Raw genomic sequence first — 18,110 nt, 5'->3', positions numbered from 1 at the left:
TGGCAGAGAGTGCTGGCATTATCTTGACTCAATACCCTCTCTCCTTCGATGATTCCCCTTCAGTCGGTTTCCTTGCCCACACGCGGTTGCTAAATCTGATTAACAAAATTACCTCCTAGTAGGTAGACACCATCGCGAATTCAAAAACTCACATCCAGTTATACCCATGAATATGGGGATCTTTCAGCTCTTGGCGCACCTTGGCCAAAAACACCTGCACCTCCTCGGTCGTCCACGGTATGGGCTCTCCAAAGTGAGTGAGAAGCCACATCGCCCAACCCTCCAAAGCGGCGTTCCAGTGCGCCCACTGAAGTCGTCCAGTCTCCTTCAGTAACTTATCCCTAGGCCAGGCACCCAAGGGGACTCTGCTCTTCTTCTCGTGTATTTCCACGAATCCGGCTTTCTCGATTGAGTTGCGCATCGTTTCGTGAATATTAAGTGACCTCCCGGCTCGCTCAGCACATCTGATGAAAATGTTGCCCCATTTTGATAGCTGGTGTTCTTCCTTTAAGGTCATATCATCGCTGCGGACTCGAACGTCAAATTCCATCTGCTCAATCCAAGCCCCGGGTTCGAGGGCACTGTGCCAGATGTTAGGCTACTAGTAGACGACTTTACTAACTCACCAGATTAACTTGAAGTAGTCAGGATCCAAACTCACGCGTAAGCTTGTTTGTATAGCTGGTCCCATCCCTCCGGAGCGAAGGCGCCATACATTAGACGTATATGAATAAAGTCAAATGGCTCTCTCCATGTCCATTCGCGGAGCACATCGTCTACTTCGAAGATGCAGTTCGGAGGCATCCATGTCACGGGTGGGGGGAAGAGATCCACGCCACGAACGGTAGCTAGTTTCTGTGTTAGTCCACGAGGGAGGATGAGGCTGATTTAAGAAATCTCATACCTGACGGATACATATCGGCAACGTCACTGAGGGGATCTTTAGTTACTCTTTCCGGGTTGTATAATTTGTAATTCATTGACTAACATTGCCCAACTCCCTTGACCAGTTCCGATATCTAGAATATGCTGCATTGCGATGTCAGTAGAGTATTTGAGTCAGCATGATCTCGTTACTACTAGTAGTAGTATGGATTTATTCACCTTGGGCAAATTTTTGATCGGGGCACGGAAAAGAGGATTATCTTGGTAATGGTCTAACACGAGGAACACCATATGGCTGAGTTTTGTTTGAGTTAACTCACAGACTGTCTAGTTTGTAGGGCATGAACAGTATGTGGGGGGGGGGGTTGCGATTTACCCAATCTCGAACGCTTCGAACTGCTTCTCGTCAGAAGGCCCCCTGTTGATGATTAGTTATCTCTGTGAGAGACCGAGAAGAATGTATAGAAACTGACCAATATTCCTCATCTTTTGTGGCTTGGTATCTACTTCCCAGGTGAGTAAATCAGGAGAACCCCTGCTGAACCGAAACTACACTAGAGGATACTGACCTTCGCCCGTTTTCAAACCGGCCCTTCGCGATAGAGGACGCAAGGGATGTGGTCTCTCTGCACACCAACCCAGGTCAAAATGCGAAAATATTGATGTAACGATTGAAATAAGCGACACTTACGACTGAAAGTCAAGAGCTGTGTTTGCGCCAATTTCAAGGTAGAAATCAGGGTCCTGGTCGAGAGGTTAAAAAAGGGCTCCATCAAAAGATTGGAAATTACATTTACCACGGGGATGTGCTCCATACTGACTGCTATGTATTATTATATCTTCAAAGGCGCCGGTAGAAACAATCCGCGTTGGTTTTAGGAAAATCCGAGGAACTCAGGCTGGCTGAAGAAAGGAGCCGAAGAAGGTGTGCGGGCGCTACGTCACGGTCTAGACAACGTAGATTGTACATTTTATGCAACCACCAGGCCCCTCCAAAAAAGTTAGACGATGGTCAGCACGGGCGCTCACGGACCTCGAATAACTATATCGAGATCGGTGCAGCAATCGCTCCGGGGAAACTAACCCTTGGCTCCGGGAGCCGATCGCTTGCCGAGGTGGCATTGCCGTCACCGATGGGCATTTATCTTCATGTCTCTGTGGAACTCGACCGGTGATTCTGGCATTAAATTGAAACTTTCTGTAGAAGATTAGCAACAGCCCTCTTATAGTGGGGTACTCGTAATCAAGAATGAATAATTTGACTTTGCGTGAAGATACATTTTGAAGGTTCCAGCCCCTCGTCTAGTGCGGCATTTAGACAAGTCTAATACGAGACGAGGTAGGGAATTCATTGCAGTCCAGTACTAGTCAACTAGTAGTAACTACTTCTATCACTCTTATTTTCTTTTTCTCAGAGAGATATTAATGGGAAGGTCCGGGCTAGACTCTCGACTACATACATTATGCCCTACACTACCTTAGCCTTGGCAAAAGTGAATTTCCGCCCCGCCCCGCCCCGCCGGGAGCTGGAGATGTGAATTCTGGACAAGTTCTGAACTAATGTCCTCCATAATCTTACACACTGAGCTAACTTAAATCCTCCATTTGGATACTAGGTATCAATAATAGATCCATGGGTACTGTGGATGACAATGGATCCAAGTTCAAGTTCAATTTTAAAAGTTGGATGCCTAAATCTCGATATATATATTGTCTACATTGAAAGTACTTAAAAACAGACTCTCATCAGGCGCCTCTTTTCAACACCGCCAGATTTATGATAATATGAAGCATTGCCCCAAACTGGAAGCCCACATGGTCTGAGAACTTTCTAAATAAATCACCAAGGCACTATTCTTTCCCATCCTATTCTATCTTGATCATCCACTGTTACGGTCACTGACTGATTAGTCATACCACGTGACCTACAGCTAGCAGTACTGTACATTTGGAATGTGGCATCGAACCACGAAGAGCTACTAGTGATCGCAGAACATGGAAGAGATGATAGAATCTACCTACCTAGGTATTGACTAGAATAATATTAATATTAATGTCAAGTAATGTGTTACTACCTGTAACCATTATCAATTTAACTACTAGTATACCTAGTAATACATAATATGCTACATCTACAATAGCTCTCATCCCAATGCGGGAGGATCCTCCCGAGCTCCTTGCGGTCCCGAGAACTTCTCCTTTGTCCACGTATCGAACATCCCACCAGGGCTCTCTGACTCCATCGCGCGCCCACCCTCACCCTTCGCTCTGCATGTCGCAATCCCCGACTGTCCTCAACGATAACCTTGGCCTCGCGCGGGCTGTCGTGGTCTCCCGCGAGTGAAAGCTGGCGCGATGGATTTGCGCACGATCATGAACACCGACGGCGGTGCCTCCAACCGTCAGGCCATTCAATCCTCGAGCTCTCCGATCGAGCTCGATCCTTCTCATCAACAACGCGCGCAGAACCCTTTGACCGATTATCCCAATCGCCCTCCACCTCCTCAACACCATCCCTCGCACGCCTCCTCCCCAGAGCGAGCCGCATCCTACAGTGGCCCTGTCCATTCATCTCCCTACCAACAATTTAATGCCGGCCCCCCGCCGCTGAATACGGCCATACCACCTCAGCAAAGTCAAAGTCCGTCAAGTGTATCAACCCCATATGCCCCTGGCGCGCGTGATCCGTACGGCGCGTCGGTGTACAATTCACACCCTCAACACCCCGCGGGTCCCCTGGCCTCACCATACACCCCACAGCCGATGAGCGCTGGACCTCAGGTTCCTCCTGAGCAGCAGTCATATTTCGCTCAACAACGGTCTCATTCCCTTCATTCAGTGATGGCGAACCCGCGTGCCCCGGCCGAGACCTTTCCTAACAAAGAAAACTTCCCCTCCGCCGCTCCCCAACCACCTCCACCGCATCAATTTTCTCCTTCCACCCATCGATCCGTACCAGGCACACCTTTGGGCCCTCCCCCAAATTTAGCCTCTCGACAATCGCCCTCTTCTGCGCGTCCACAATCCTCCGGTCAAGACTCCCACAACCCTCTCTCCAGTCCTCGGCAGATCCAGGACCCGCAGTTGCGAGATTTGTCACGCACTCAATCACCATCAGCTCAGCGTCACTTTTCACCTGGAACTCGAGCTTCCGAGTCCTTACCTCAATCTCATCCCGGCGTCAAACAAGAACCCACCGAGCACACCACTCCCCGAGCTGCCTCGAGGCGAAACAGCACTGCAGCCCCTTCTGACGCGACAGGCGCGGTCCCAACACGATCTTCGGAAGAAAGGAAGTGGAACGAAAGCCCTTCAACTCCATTTGGATCGGGTCCCGGTTCGGATGCACGCGTTTCACCGATTGCGACTGCACATTCACAAATGAATTCTTCGCCCTCAGGACAAAGGGGCGGATCGCATCCTTTGAAGATGGAGGTCGACCACGAACCTACTTCCCGGGTCAGCAGCCAAACTCCCAAAACAAAGAGGCGGCGTTATAACGAACCTCCCATTTATGCACAACTTTCAGCTCGTACCAAGGGCAAATGTCCTGTGATTCCCAGTCCGCTGCCCCCGGTTCCAAAACACGCCAGGCAATCGCTCCAAGACTCGTGGGCAGCTCGCAGACGATCCTCTACAGCCGGTCCGCCACCGCCGTCGGCCACATCATCACGAATAACTCGGACGCCAGGAGCAATAGCTGCACCAGCTGTACCAGCTGCTCCAGTCCCGAACGGCCCTCCCCCTCCCCCTACCCCGATCCAGCTTGCATCGCGAAGTCCCGCTCAAGAAGGAGCTCTTGGGATCTGGGAGCCCTCGATAACAGGTTTTATTCCACACGAAGAGATTACACATGAACTCTGCGACTTCCTATTTCGACATGTGGTCGCTAGAAATGATGTCGGCACGGGACCAGCGGGCGCAGCAGCCGTCGGAGCGGGTGCAATTATTGAGGTGGAAGCGAAATTGGGTCATATCATCGACCAAGACCGCAGAGAGAGGTTGGTTTTGCCAATAAAAACCGAGGCTATCATAAGCAAGGAGACTGCAGGATTCCGGACATCATTCGAGAGCAACATGACAGTCGTAAGTACAACTCGACTCCGAGTAGACTGAAAACTGGAATCTGGAACTGACAATTATTTCCTAGGAGCAACACCGTGCTTATAACAATTTCCTCAACCAGACCGTCAAGGATTCCTTGATCCCCCCCTCGCATCCAACTCTCATACGCCCACAAGAAAGAGCGTGATACATTCTATGAAGTTTCTCCCGAGGAGCTCCCTCCAGTCATTCGGTCGAATCTGAACCCTCGCCACAAACCCAAAGTTCGTGTGACAACAGATCAACGGACCGGCGAAGTCCTCGCGAAAATCATCAAGTGCCGAGTCGCAGATATGGACGTGTATAGCCCCCGCACGGCCTTTGACTGGCGAGTGAGCGTGAATCTGGAAATGGAATACGAAGGTGATATTCGGGGCTTGCCTGTCGTGGACGCAAGCAGTGGTCGCGGTGAGCGCAACAAAGATCGTATGAGCTATCGACATCAAGCCTACCAGGTCGACTTGACCCAGGTGGCCAGGGCCGAAGTATGTTCTCCCATTTGAATCCGCATTCCCCCTCCTTCCTGTCCCACTTTCTACTACCCTTCGATCTTGTGTTACTGTGTTGAACCGACCTTCTGACCTCCTTATAGTCCGCTATGAAAAATGAATTCGACCACGAACTCGAAGTCGAAATATCAGGCGCTGAGATTAAGCGACAGGGCCAACTTGCTGCGGCTGGTGACCCGAAGAACCAATACGAAGAGCTGGTAAAGGGCTTCGTGGATAATGTTCGCGTGCTGGCACGGGTGAAGTCTTGATACGAATCTTTTCTTCTTCTTTTTTTACTGTTCAATTTCTGTACTATGTATTCTAACACTCTATTCGGGACTCCGCTTCCTTTGCACCATCTACTTCCAGCTTTTCCAGCATTTCCGATTTTCTTTTCTTTTCTTGTTTGCAGATATGATTCTCACTGGTATTAGTTCGTGGGTTAAAAAGAGACGGCAGCAATAGACAGGATCGGCAAGAATTTACTTTTATCAACCTAGTAACCTAGGCTACCTTTCACTTCTTCTCACCTCTGAATGACGCGCATGATGATGGCGATGAATGGGGAGTACCTTTTCTGAACAATGAGGCGATAGACTAACCGCATCATGACTACCCATCTGGGACTCGAGTTTTGCGCTGCTTCTAACCGAAGTAGACAAATCTTTACGGTGACACTTAATTAAGTGGTTCAATGGCTTTTCTTCCTTCATCTACATTTCTAGTTTCCAGCGTCTTACCACAAGCGAGTCGACCCCAGCGAGCCACTTCTTCCACACCGTCCCATCCCCAAGCCCCAAGATCCTCTTGATTCTCTCATACCCACGTACATCTTCGTCCTTGGCCTCATTCTTTAACTCGGATTCACTGTCTGGACCCCAAACCATCCACCTTTCTTCCCCCTTTGGATGCCACGGCGCAAGCCCATTTGCAAACCGTATCCAGGCCGACATGAATTCCTTAACCATCTCACGCTCAGAATAATTCATCTCGTTCTCCAGATTTCCAAAAAGGTACAACAGCTCATGAGCATGATACGCCGTCCCCTCAAACGAATTGCGAATACGAGACCTCTGATCAAAATGATAAGAGTAAAACCTCCCCTCAATCCCAGACTTCCCTCCCCCGCAAATTTGCGCGAGAACATAGTTCGGAATCTTGAAAATCGCATCACCACACATATGCTCGACATTGACCAAAAACTCAGCCCGCGAAAGATCATCGGCGATTTCATATTCTCGGAGAAAAAGATCCGTCACACTCTCATCTTGAATATGAGACTGAAGGATCCGCCGAACAGACGCGAAATCCTCCCCGCCCTCGACAAGATTGAGATGGAAGATAACTCCCTCATGGTACGTATCCCCGATCATCAAGCTCTGCAACCACCCCGGCGGCGCATGAACAACGCCATGATCAAGACCCTCGGGATAGAACCATCCGTCTATACAAGGATTCCCCGTACCGGACGGCACACCCTGAATAAGAGGCGTTGCATCAGCAAGATCCTGCTGCGGAATAGCGCGCAGTTTATCCACGACACCCTCGCCCCGCGAATCGATATCGAAATGCGCACAAACAGCCTCGAACAACCGATCATGCTGCGCAATCGTCCATGCAGGAATCGAAACCGCCAAGCCTGACATACATACTGCTCGATGGAAGGTGGCTGGTCTCGCGGCGAGAAGATGGTTGCTGATTGATATCCCGCCGGCTGATTCGCCCACTGCTGTGACGTTTGACGCGTCGCCGCCGAAATGGTGGATGTACTTTTGTACCCATGCGAAGGCGGTTTGTTGGTCTGTTAGGCCGAAGTTTCCGCTGCCGGAGTGTCCTTCTTTTGCGAGGGAGGAGGCTATTGCGGAGCCGCCGAGGAATCCGCCTAGTCCGACGCGGTAGTTGAAGTTTATGCAGATTATTGGTTGGTTGGTTGTTATGCTGTGGGAGACTAGGTTTACTGCGTCGAAGATCGGGAGGTTGCCGCCGCCGTAGAGGAGGGAGCCGCCGTGGATATAAACGAAGACTGGGAGGGGTTTCTTGTTTAAGTCGTCGGTGGTGGTGGTTGATTGGAAGGCTTGGGGGATGACGATGTTTAGGACCAGGGCGGAAAGTTCGTCCACGTTCCATTCGGTGAAATGTGGTGCTGGAGGGACGGGGACAAGTTCATCGGAGTCGTCACCTGGAGTGATGGGATTTGGGCAATTGCTCCTGTTGGGATTGAATAGTTAGATGCTGCGTTCGTGGTGTTGGGAATTAATTGAACAAAGTACCCTTGTTTGGTCCCATCATGGAATTGGCCCTCCCATGAAGTTTTGAGAATAGACCGAGTCCATCTCTTGGGAAGATCTGCGTAAGGAATACCGCTGAATTGCTGCACGCCGTTGGCAAATTGTAGACCATCCAGCCTACCCAGGCCAGGAATAGTAGTCGTGCACTTGGAAACGGGGGCTTGGAATGACATGAGGTTGGAAGTCTGGTAGTTCAAAGAAGTAGATTCACATGCTAGAATATCTTGAGATAACTCATTTATATGATCTACCAGAGCCGTCTAATCTACATGTTAACAAGAATACCCTACATACACCCAATTTTGGGCCCTTCTCTTATCACCCCAAAAAGGAAGCCAGACGCGCTATCAAAAGTCAATCCACCAGCTCCACTTCCCCCGCAATCTCCTACCCGCGCAATAAATGAAGTCTTGCTGCTCCTCAGTCAGGCAAGATACATCGTAACCCGGCAATCTGACCGAGATCAAACTAATACACTCCTTTCTGTATCTGGAATGTCGACCCGCTCATATCAAGGTTGCTGGACCTGCAAACGCCGTCGTCGGCGTTGCGACAATGCCCGACCCACCTGCCAGAGCTGTGCGCGTCGCGGGATCGATTGTGAGGGTTATGAAGTGCGATTGAAATGGGGTAGTGGTATTGCCTCGCGCGGCAGATATACTGGAGCAGAAAAGCCGCTGGAGGAGAGTGTGCCTCCAAGACCCAAAGGGAGACAGCGGGATTTGATTCGGCAGAAGATGAGGTCGGAGCCTCAAGGACAGATACACCGTGGGTCTCCTCCTTATGATGATCAGGTTGGCCATTGTTTGACATGGCGAATAGTCAAGTTTGATGTGATGAGCCCTGATAGCCCACTTTCATCGAACACGGCGAGAAAGGAAGAGGAAGAGGCGATTTTCAATGAGTGTGAGTAGGATTTCCGTTGACACTAATTTTTATTGACGACTCGGAACTTAAACTTGGATGAACTCTCCAGGGCTCGTGCTAAATAAGGATATAGTTCTCAATAGTGGGATTAATGTTCTCCACTCAACAACCGCGCGAGAATCTATGTTGCAGCCCCGACTTCCCCAACTTTGTGCGGAATCTGACGCTCTATACGATATTTGCCTCGCGTTTCAGCTATCTCTCACCAAACACCGTAGCCCACAGTTCTTCGAATACTTTGATACATCCCTACGGAAGTTCAGATCGGAACTAGCTCGTAGTACGAGCCTCTCGGATGGAACGTTGACGGCTGGGTTGCTGCTGTGTAGCATTGGTGTGCGTTACCCTGATAGGGAATGCCCTTCTTCATTGGCTTGCAAAAGCAGCTGCCTTGATAATGCTAACGATAAACTCTAACAGTTGATGCACGGATTACCTTGGACGATGCATCTAGAGGGTATGCACAATATCTTGCAAAGCCACGGCCTTTCCGATGGGCCATCCGATGACGGCACTTCTACGTTCCGCAGCCATTTACTCGAGGTGATGGGGGTGATGGACCTGCCCTGCTTTTCCGTTGGTCGGCAGACCAAATCTTCCTCCAGAAGCCGTCAAAGTTCATGCATCGGCATCTGGCGACGGTACTGCCAGTCAGCCACACCGAGGCAAGGCGTTGAACCGGTAAGTGGACTGCCGCGGACACTACTAGATATCTTCGCGGGTATCGGAATCGATGCGACTGAACAGAACTTCTGGGACTGGCCAGGCGAGCCGGGCAGTTTTCTGCAATGTTATTTGTGGGAGGCCCACCGGTTAGCGGGGATCTTATCACTTCGCCGGCATCTACGGTCCGTGCGAAATAAAGAAAACGAGGGATGCGCGCTTCCGGCGCGACAAGTACCAAATGGGTGTATCGCAGATTCTACGGTTTTGGTCACACGTATACTGGCGAATCTAGATGCCTTGCGACTGGCATGCGTTGAGCGACCTACGGAAGATACGTTTATAAAAAATGCCGTTCTCTTTCCAATATTTGTGGCTGGATTGGAGGTTTCTGTTTTGACTAAGGACCTTGACTGTCAAAAGGCTATTCGCAGATGTGTGTTGGGATCGCGGCAGGATGAGATCCTTCTGAGTCTACTGGAGGAAATGTGGCAAAGGGGAGATCCTGATTTGAATGTGGATGACTTGGCCCGGGAAAGAGGCCTTGAGATGGGATTGCTATAAGCATGTGGCGGGTTTATACCACCTGAGTATGAGTCTGTCTAATTATTATCTAGGTAATCTTGAATGTGGACAGATCACAGAGTATTCAAGATTTGAATTTATCTTAGACTGTCTTCACCGGTTCGTATCATAGCCCAATACTTCACTGTCGCGTTTTCGTCATCAGAAGTTTCATCCGTCAATACCACTTCTTCTAGAACACGGAAGCCAAAGCTTTCGTAGAAGCCAACGTTCCGCTCTTGGGTACATTCGAGATAAATAGGCTGGTTCCGATTATATTCCAAGACCCACTCCATAACTCCTCTGCCGATCCCTCTTGACTGCAAACAGGGATGAACTGCGACGACTTCTAAATACCATAATCCCTGTCTGTAATCTTTTTGCAGGGATTTCAGAGAATTTGTGTGAGCTGACATCATTTGATCGACTCTCTAAATTGTTTAAAAAAACGTCAGACTTGACCCGCAAAGAAATCGGGAAGGTGGAAATATTACCTCCATTTTGCAATCAATATCCTGAAGAGGATCGAAAATGTCGAGCAGCCAAATCTTCAATTTCAACAATGTACGAGAGATGGACCACACAACCTCTCGTGGAGGTGGAAAGAGGAAAATGGCAGCACCTGCATCTTCAACACCTGTAGATTTAGCTTGGTCCTCATACAAAGACACTTCAGCCACCTTCCCGAATGAACTATCAGAGCTCTGGGACGATTTTCTTGCTTCTTCCTTTCGTGGATTTTCGCGGGCCATTTGGCTAACAGTAGATGATTGAAAAACCATTCCGTTGGTCATGATGGACTGTACGCGCCGATGTTGCCATCGCTGGATATTGGGGTTCGTCCCAAGTTGCGCACCCGGGCGAAGCCATTGGATCAGAGGGTCAGAAGCAAAGGCTGCAGTGACAGTTCGAGCGATCGCTGCGATAGAAGAGTCTGATGGTTCAATGTTTCCATGTTAGTCTATCGAACAGGATTCGTAGCGTGAGGATGCGAACCATTCTGCGCTTGAGCTTGAAATAGCTTGATCTTGTTCTTCCCTGTAGACATTGCGATGTATGATCAGAATTGTTGATTGGGCACAGTTCCAAGTTTACTCGTAGTAGAGATATGTAAAGACGAGCGAAATACTTTCAACGAATAAGAAACCATTTCAACCCTAGGCTGTTTATCAGCAAATCTACATGCGGTGATTGCCAGCCATCTTACGAAAGTGCGTCCGCCTACCGAACAAAGGAGTTTCATTATAATAATTTAGTCACAAAATCCCGATTAACCACCCAGTATCATCAACGCGAAATAAGCTAGCCAGAGTTTGGTGGCGATCTTGCTACCTCGTTTCGCTTATCGCGTCGCTCCTTACCCTTTCAAGAAGGCCGACCCCCATGCACCCAAAATATGGATAGCGTCGCCGCCACATAAGGACTAGACGTTGTTCTCTCCGCACTTCATTGCCGATGATTCATTGCTACCCCCGGATTCCAGGTCTTATCTCACCGAGATTGAGGTGAATGATCGCTATGTTCGCTGTCGTGGCTTGAAACCATACTAAGCCCCTATCATGCGGACGCGGTACTAGTCTCATCTACACCCAGGAGGAACGATTAAATATCGCCTCATTTCACCACCTCTCCCCTTAGTTTGAAGAGGGTGAAGGCACAATATCTTTCAAGCTGCACAATGGAATCCCATTTCGATACTTCAGTCTATGGGCGTGACGCCCTTGCTCCCCCAGGAACCTTTCTACTCATTCGGGGTAAGGAACATTGCACAGATCTCAGAAGAAAGCAAGCACGACTAATACCTGAGACAGAGGACATGTCTGAGTCTCGTGGCCAACGAACTATTATGCTTGATCCCATCCCGACGAATGATCCCAATGAGCCCTTAGTGAGTCTTTCGTGTTGCAACCCTACATTTCCGATCTAACGAGAAAGAATTGGAGCACTCTCCGCAAGGCTGTCAACTGGACCATAGTTTTGGGAATGACGATTGTTACATTCACCCTGTAAGTGGAGAATTAAATGCTGAATTTATCCCGATTCGTACTCATTCTATACGTCTTTGGATAGTCTTTCAATCCAGCCAATCTTTTGGCAACAGATGATAGTTGATCTTCGGGTCGACTACGATCAGTTAAATCAGTCGATGTCGGTCAATTATGTCGGTCTCGCCATGGGATGTGTGGTCTTCATTCCCGTGGCAAAGAAATTCGGCCGACGTCCCGTTTACATTGTCTCGGCGTCGGTCCTACTTGCTACTTCATTTTGGATGTCTAGATTGGAGACTTTAACAGAGCTCTATGTCTGTAATCTGTTGCAAGGGCTTGGAGGAGCAGTCAATGAAACCATCGCAATGATTACGGTAATAAATAATTGAACGTTGAGATCGATTTTTTAGCTGACACTATTCAGATTGCAGATTTGTTCTTCGTGCACCACCGTGGCAGTATGAACGGTCTCTATATGATTATGATGATGATCGGCGTATGTGATAAATCCTTCAAAACTGCTAGACATGGGTTCAAAGGAATTTCTAATATAGTTATAGAGCTTTCTCACGCCGATGGCAGCGGGAACTCAAGCAACTAGACAAGGATGGCGCTGGTCATATACAACCCTGGGTATCTTCAACGCCCTATTCGTGATACTTTTCATCTTTCTATACGAGGAGACAAAATATACGCCCATCATTACAGGGACTCCCAGACCCGGAACTGCCGAGGATGATATTGCCGAGGATGATTCTGCTGAGAACACCGGTGACCCAGACGCGAAAAAAGTACCATCCGTGACCAAGGCTTCGGTGTCCGATGAACCAAGCGCCCAGAACCACCAGTTAGACACAAGCATTCCCATCAGTTCTTGGCAAAAACGTCTGGCTCTTGTTACTGCAACTTCGGAATCGATCTGGCCCTATTATTATCGTCCTTTCAAAGCCCTTTTTACCTTTCCCGCCGTGATGTTCGCGGGTCTTCAGTACGCCGCGGGTGTCATCTGGCTTACAATATTGTCAAGCGTTGTATCCTTGGTCTTCCCACTTCCGCCATATCTTTTTACCCCCGAGCAAATTGGTTTTATGAGCTTGGGACCATTTATCGGAAACCTACTCGGGTCAGTTTACGGTGGTGTTTTGGGTGATTGGTCGATTCTTTTTTTCTCTCGCAGAAATAATGGATTTTACGAGCCGGAGATGCGCCTTTATATTCTTCACCTTCCGGCCCTGACCATGGCTGGAGGTTTAATTATGTTTGGTGCTACAGTTGAACGGGTAAGTTGTGCCGGTGATACAACCTTCCGCGGAATGGGTATTTCCTTCGTCATCGGGCGTTAATGTCTCGTGCTGACAAAATCACCTTTACTAGGGAATGCATTGGATCTATCCCAGTGTTGGTGGAGCTCTTTTCGGGTTTGGACTGGGCAGTATTGGTGATGCTTCCTTGACTTTGGTGATCGATAGTTACCGTGATGTAAGTACCCCCGTCCCATTCTATGATTTTTTAAGAAAGCAACCACTGACACCTATTTTAGATTACTGGAGATGCATTTACAGCAATCGCATTTCTTCGTAATGCCTGCAGTATTGGTATTCCCTTTGCTATCACGCCCTGGATTGCACGAAATGGACTGCAAAACATGTTCATTGCCTGTGGGTTTATTAGTTTCGGAGTTACACTTCTCGCAGTACCGATGATCTTCTGGGGAAAGACGGCTCGTCAAGCACTAGCAGTGCGGTATTATCGACTAGTTGAGCAACAAGGTAGCGTCGGCTAGCACTGAGAATTCTTTTGTGGGTGTTCTCTGACATTGTGTACATGTGAGAATTCATGTTCAAATGGTCTTCCAAAGACTGGATTTGGTGCCTATATTGTTATCTTATCTTATTGAGTGAATGAGTCAGCTAGTTTTTCATCCAAGCTAAATTACCTTTCGCTTTTGCAATATTACTATCCTATAATGTAAGACGTGTGATACGTGAATCAACAAATTCCTTCAAAAAGCAATCTCTTTCTCGAAATATTAATATGGAAGATACTAAAGCTCAGGCTTAAGAGGAGTGCCAAAGAGAGAAGAGGAAAGCAAAAAAAAGAAGGAACCAGCAACTAATCATACAACGAGAAAAGTTGGGTAACTCGTATTGGAGTTCATTTCTCACAGCGACGCTTTATGCGACGACGGAACTGTTCGCGAAAGCACGGACTTGGATATCCGCTCCTCAGTTACGAGCATTTGGTCTGGTAACCATGAAATATCATCATCGGCAGTTGGAGAAAGTCTACCATCCTGCTTTAGCAGCATAGTTGCCAAAGCCTTCCCGCACAGCCATGCTTGGACCATTCCCTCGCCTCCAAATGCCGCGGATACCCACTCAGATCCAGAATCAATGCTTCTTGATCTAGGTCTCTTTGTCACGGAAGTAGGCAGCTGTCCGACCCAGGGAAATCCATCTGCACTGAAAGCCATGTTACCAGTCCACATCGCTTGCACAGGATCTCCCTCAATTTCACCCCAGTTTTGGCGACCAAAAACAGCCGGGAGAGCGCCCGATAGATGAATATCACAATACAGACTCATCTCATTATCCGTTGCAATTCCAAGATCAGCAAGACCGCCACCTTCACTTCGAGCGAAGCCACCTCCGAACATCATTTGTCCGCTAGGCAGCTGCGTGAGATAATCGAAGCCCCGGTCATAACTGAACAGCCAAGAATGCTTGGCAGCCTGACAGGGGAAATTGCTTCCGGGGGTTTGAGCGGACATCTGTCCGCGTAGGGGAAGATACGACCACGGAGGCCGGGCACTAGATGGGTGACGTGTGCATTTGTACAATGGATTACATTCCGAGCTGAGATCGCTCCTCGATTTGTCTGGACCCGATACTTGTAGGCTGAAGAGGAGGTTTCGCTAATTGATGTGACGGCGGTATGATCTTCAACACGAAATTGACCGGGGTATTTAGACAGTAGTTGGGCCAGCAGGCTAGTCACGAATTTGTATGGCCACAGTGCACCTGCTGGGCCAGCGATAACACCATGAGCTCTGGAGAGCTTGAAATCTTCCGGCATCGACTTTCTGTCATAGGCGATCCATTCGGCAGCTTCCTCTGGCATGCCGGCCTTGAATCGACTCAGTCGCTCCAACGCATCTTTCCAGGGCTCCTCTCCAAAGAAGGCGCTCAAAAATTGTACTTTGCGTGCCTGGACATGTTCTGTCAGGCCAAGGTCCTTGCAGACCTTCAACATCTCCTTCAAGTGCGCAAGACGGAACCGAAGGGTCTTCTTTGCAACTTCCTCCCCGTATTCGTCCGCCAGCTCCGAGTATTCGTCTGCAGTCTCCAGAATGTGTCCACCGTTACGACCTGTAGCTCCACTGCAAATGTCGCGAGCTTCAATCATGATGACAGACGGGACTTCCTGGTTGGAGGAATTGGGGTTGATACCATTTTCGAGCAAGGTGCGTGCGATGGACGCGCCAGTGATGCCGGACCCGACGATAACAATATCAGCCTCGACGGGAAGAGGTTTTGAGGAGCGAGTCGCAAAGCTTTCATGGGGATCTTTGAGCCAAAAAGATGACGTAGTTGTCTTTTGAGGGATGCCTGGATCTGCAAAGATGCGATCTAAAGCTTGTTGTCGCTCTAGGGCTGGGACCGCAGGATCCTCTAGGAGCATATTGGCAAAAGGCATGATGTCGTGATGAAGACCAAGGTGGGAAAATTGAAAATTGAAAGAAAATGAGCTTTTGGCTTTCACTGTGAAAAAAAATGCAAGTAGAGCTGTTGCAATGGGAAAAAGCAAGCTCAAATAGGGCGCGATGGCGTGTTGTAAGAGCGCGATCGTTCCTGGCTAATCAGCTGCAGCCTCTTGGACTTCCCTGTTCCTCACTAGTCACCTACCACCCTCGTTTACATCAGTTCCAATCTATACAACAGCTTTAAGTTTTTCATGATAACCGATAAAGGTTTGGGGTCCACCTTCTGGTTTTGATGTGCGCGGGGAGAAGACTCCACCCCGCGAACCCGCGGACTCCGCACTATCACGAAGCATACGATGAGTTAAAAGCCAGTCCATAATCGAGAAATATGAATTCAACAAAGAAAATACCAACATCACCTGATTTATATTCGCTCGGCCGACCATGTCTACTGCTCCTTCGCCTGGAAATGCCTTTTTCCCTGATGGCCCGCAAATGCGCCTCCCTTCCCTGGCCTTTCTCTATCGACTAGAGTGCGAGACGACCGAGGACTTTAATCTCGGGGCCCCACACGATTCTGGAGTGATTCGAAGTATCGTCAATATCACACGAGGGAGCTTGAAGGGACCTGGAATTGAAGGCGATATCTTGCCTCTGGGAGGTGCGGACTGGGCGACCGTTATCAAGGGAACGCACGTACGAGAACTAAACATCTATGGATCGCCTTGAAATCTTTTCTAATGACAGTACTATATCCAGTCCATGAAACTTGATGCTCGCTATACAGTGAGAACTAGCGATAACTCTTATCTCTACATTCGCGCGCATGGACTTTACCGTCCAGGCCCAGGGACAAACTATGCGAAGCAAGTCGAAACCGATCCGACTATGATACCACCACCGACGATATTGCAAGACGAGGTCGAGTTTTTCTCGCATCTGCGCATCGAGGCAGGTCCGGGTCCATACAATTGGTTAAATGGGCTTGTGTGCTTGGGAGTCATGAGTTGCCAGGATGGAAAGATCTGGATCGACGCGTACCATCTCACCAACTTCCCGGGTGTCAAGCCGGAAGATGTGATTGCAAAGGCATAGATTCACGGTAGTTGAGGGGCTTTTGTGTACCGCGGCAGCAGAAGCCATCTGTGTACGTTGGGAATAGACGAAATATGCACTTAGCTGAATCGAGTAGGTGGACGCACCAAAACAGCGCGATGGATTCACAAATTGTGGAGACGCGGCGAATCGGTGGGGAAAACTACCGATGCCCCTCATCGTTATCTAGGTATCCTTATCATGGCGAGACAGTTGTATATAAAGATTCAACTAGCCAGAAGTCGAAGTCATCAAGTTCATTAAATTCAATTCCTTCCTCATGGCAACCGAAGTCGCTGCGCCGAGCCAGAGCTGGCAAGATCTCGTTGCTCGCAAACAAAGCGAATGCAAACAGAAAATAACGTGTTCCACAACCGAACGGGCCGGACAACCGAACGGGCCACCCCACCCCATTACGACGATATATATTGAATATAACTCAACCACCATATAATATATTGCAAAAACTAGGCGTTATTCACAACTGGGCACCTATTCCGCTTGTGCCCTGGCTCCCTGCAATTGCCACAGCGCTGTATAGGTCTCTCAATCGTCGTCCTGGTTGCGCGGCGTGGCGCCGGGGGTATTGCCAATTGGTGCTCATATTCAATTTGTACACGCAATTGCAGGTCCTCTGCTGTAATTCCACCTTCGTAGGGTAATTGCCTATTTGGTAAAGCTTTTTTTCTTTGCTTACGTCCATTTTCGGCCATTACACGCTCATATGTTGTCTTTAACATAACCATCTCATGTGCAAGTAATTGTGCACCTCTGGTAGTCTGCTCCAATTGTCGATATATGTCATTATCAGGGGTTATATCCCTATAGACTAGTAATCGCTTGATTGAGGATGCCTGCCGTTGAAAATTGATAGCTTTGGATGGTGTATGAGGTATGAATTCACGACTGCTATCACTACCATGTGATGGTGGTGGTGTAGGCGATGGGGGATGAATATCAAGTTTTGATAGTACTGTCTCTGGCGAATATGGAATAATGCCCGCTGCCATAAAACTGCTAGCAATTATAGAGGTTTTGTATGTTGCTGCGCGTGCTTTAGGGTATAGACTAAGAAAGTCAGGCTTATCAATATGTGTAGAGCCCACACGTGCAAGATCTTGTACTGCCTGACCATAGAAGTGCTTCAATACACTAAAACAACCTACATCTAGTGGTTGTAATAGATGCGATGAATGAGATGGCATACAAATTGGCACAATATTGTTCTTCATGCAGATAGTGTCAAATTGAGGGGTGACATGACTCCCATGGCCATCCATAACCAAGGCAGACCAGGCACCATGTTGACGCTTTTTGACGTATGGAATGAAGGAATTTTCGAGCCACGAAATGCCAATTTCATCAGTTGTCCATCCATTAGCACTGATCTCAAAGCGCCAGT

The 18,110-nt window shown here is 48.7% G+C and overlaps 9 protein-coding genes across 9 annotated transcripts; 5 read left to right on the top strand and 4 right to left on the bottom strand.

The window, feature by feature from the left end:
- Positions 1-28: 28 nt before the first annotated feature.
- Positions 29-1,700, bottom strand: N7533_013600 (class I SAM-dependent methyltransferase; the record flags this gene model as incomplete). Its single annotated transcript, XM_057110250.1, has 11 exons — positions 29-89; positions 153-581; positions 662-848; positions 905-930; positions 989-1,029; positions 1,105-1,180; positions 1,262-1,303; positions 1,359-1,388; positions 1,455-1,511; positions 1,577-1,629; positions 1,683-1,700. 11 exons carry the CDS (start codon positions 1,698-1,700, stop codon positions 29-31), a joined length of 1,020 nt encoding a protein of 339 aa, XP_056952952.1.
- Positions 1,701-3,037: 1,337 nt separating this feature from the next.
- N7533_013599 (uncharacterized protein) lies at positions 3,038-3,229 on the top strand (the record flags this gene model as incomplete). The annotated part of the gene is made up of 1 exon (XM_057110249.1): positions 3,038-3,229. One exon carries the CDS (start codon positions 3,038-3,040, stop codon positions 3,227-3,229), a length of 192 nt encoding a protein of 63 aa, XP_056952951.1.
- Positions 3,230-3,240: 11 nt separating this feature from the next.
- Positions 3,241-5,749, top strand: triA (uncharacterized protein; the record flags this gene model as incomplete). Its single annotated transcript, XM_057110248.1, has 4 exons — positions 3,241-4,971; positions 5,036-5,074; positions 5,127-5,474; positions 5,582-5,749. The coding sequence occupies 4 exons, from the start codon at positions 3,241-3,243 to the stop codon at positions 5,747-5,749; spliced, it is 2,286 nt and encodes a 761-aa protein (XP_056952950.1).
- Positions 5,750-6,193: 444 nt separating this feature from the next.
- N7533_013597 (uncharacterized protein) lies at positions 6,194-7,941 on the bottom strand (the record flags this gene model as incomplete). Its single annotated transcript, XM_057110247.1, has 2 exons — positions 6,194-7,688; positions 7,751-7,941. The coding sequence occupies 2 exons, from the start codon at positions 7,939-7,941 to the stop codon at positions 6,194-6,196; spliced, it is 1,686 nt and encodes a 561-aa protein (XP_056952949.1).
- A 321-nt stretch (positions 7,942-8,262) lies between these two features.
- N7533_013596 (Zn(II)2Cys6 transcription factor) lies at positions 8,263-9,922 on the top strand (the record flags this gene model as incomplete). The annotated part of the gene is made up of 3 exons (XM_057110246.1): positions 8,263-8,674; positions 8,745-9,031; positions 9,116-9,922. 3 exons carry the CDS (start codon positions 8,263-8,265, stop codon positions 9,920-9,922), a joined length of 1,506 nt encoding a protein of 501 aa, XP_056952948.1.
- A 98-nt stretch (positions 9,923-10,020) lies between these two features.
- On the bottom strand, positions 10,021-10,970 carry N7533_013595 (GNAT family N-acetyltransferase; the record flags this gene model as incomplete). Its single annotated transcript, XM_057110245.1, has 3 exons — positions 10,021-10,353; positions 10,417-10,841; positions 10,919-10,970. The coding sequence occupies 3 exons, from the start codon at positions 10,968-10,970 to the stop codon at positions 10,021-10,023; spliced, it is 810 nt and encodes a 269-aa protein (XP_056952947.1).
- Positions 10,971-11,600: 630 nt separating this feature from the next.
- N7533_013594 (putative MFS transporter) lies at positions 11,601-13,693 on the top strand (the record flags this gene model as incomplete). The annotated part of the gene is made up of 9 exons (XM_057110244.1): positions 11,601-11,676; positions 11,734-11,810; positions 11,858-11,928; positions 11,993-12,284; positions 12,335-12,406; positions 12,471-13,033; positions 13,088-13,190; positions 13,285-13,389; positions 13,451-13,693. 9 exons carry the CDS (start codon positions 11,601-11,603, stop codon positions 13,691-13,693), a joined length of 1,602 nt encoding a protein of 533 aa, XP_056952946.1.
- Positions 13,694-14,071: 378 nt separating this feature from the next.
- N7533_013593 (NAD(P)/FAD-dependent oxidoreductase) lies at positions 14,072-15,606 on the bottom strand (the record flags this gene model as incomplete). The annotated part of the gene is made up of 2 exons (XM_057110243.1): positions 14,072-14,720; positions 14,801-15,606. The coding sequence occupies 2 exons, from the start codon at positions 15,604-15,606 to the stop codon at positions 14,072-14,074; spliced, it is 1,455 nt and encodes a 484-aa protein (XP_056952945.1).
- Positions 15,607-16,057: 451 nt separating this feature from the next.
- On the top strand, positions 16,058-16,708 carry N7533_013592 (DUF3237 domain-containing protein; the record flags this gene model as incomplete). The annotated part of the gene is made up of 2 exons (XM_057110242.1): positions 16,058-16,309; positions 16,373-16,708. The coding sequence occupies 2 exons, from the start codon at positions 16,058-16,060 to the stop codon at positions 16,706-16,708; spliced, it is 588 nt and encodes a 195-aa protein (XP_056952944.1).
- Between the last annotated feature and the right edge of the window lie 1,402 nt (positions 16,709-18,110).

Source organism: Penicillium manginii (assembly GCF_028828005.1).
Source record: "Penicillium manginii strain IBT 31320 chromosome Unknown utg000011l:1.0-1395921.0:1.0-1396616.0, whole genome shotgun sequence".
NCBI classification, from domain to species: Eukaryota; Fungi; Ascomycota; class Eurotiomycetes; order Eurotiales; family Aspergillaceae; genus Penicillium; species Penicillium manginii.
This window is presented reverse-complemented; position numbering and strand designations above follow the sequence as displayed.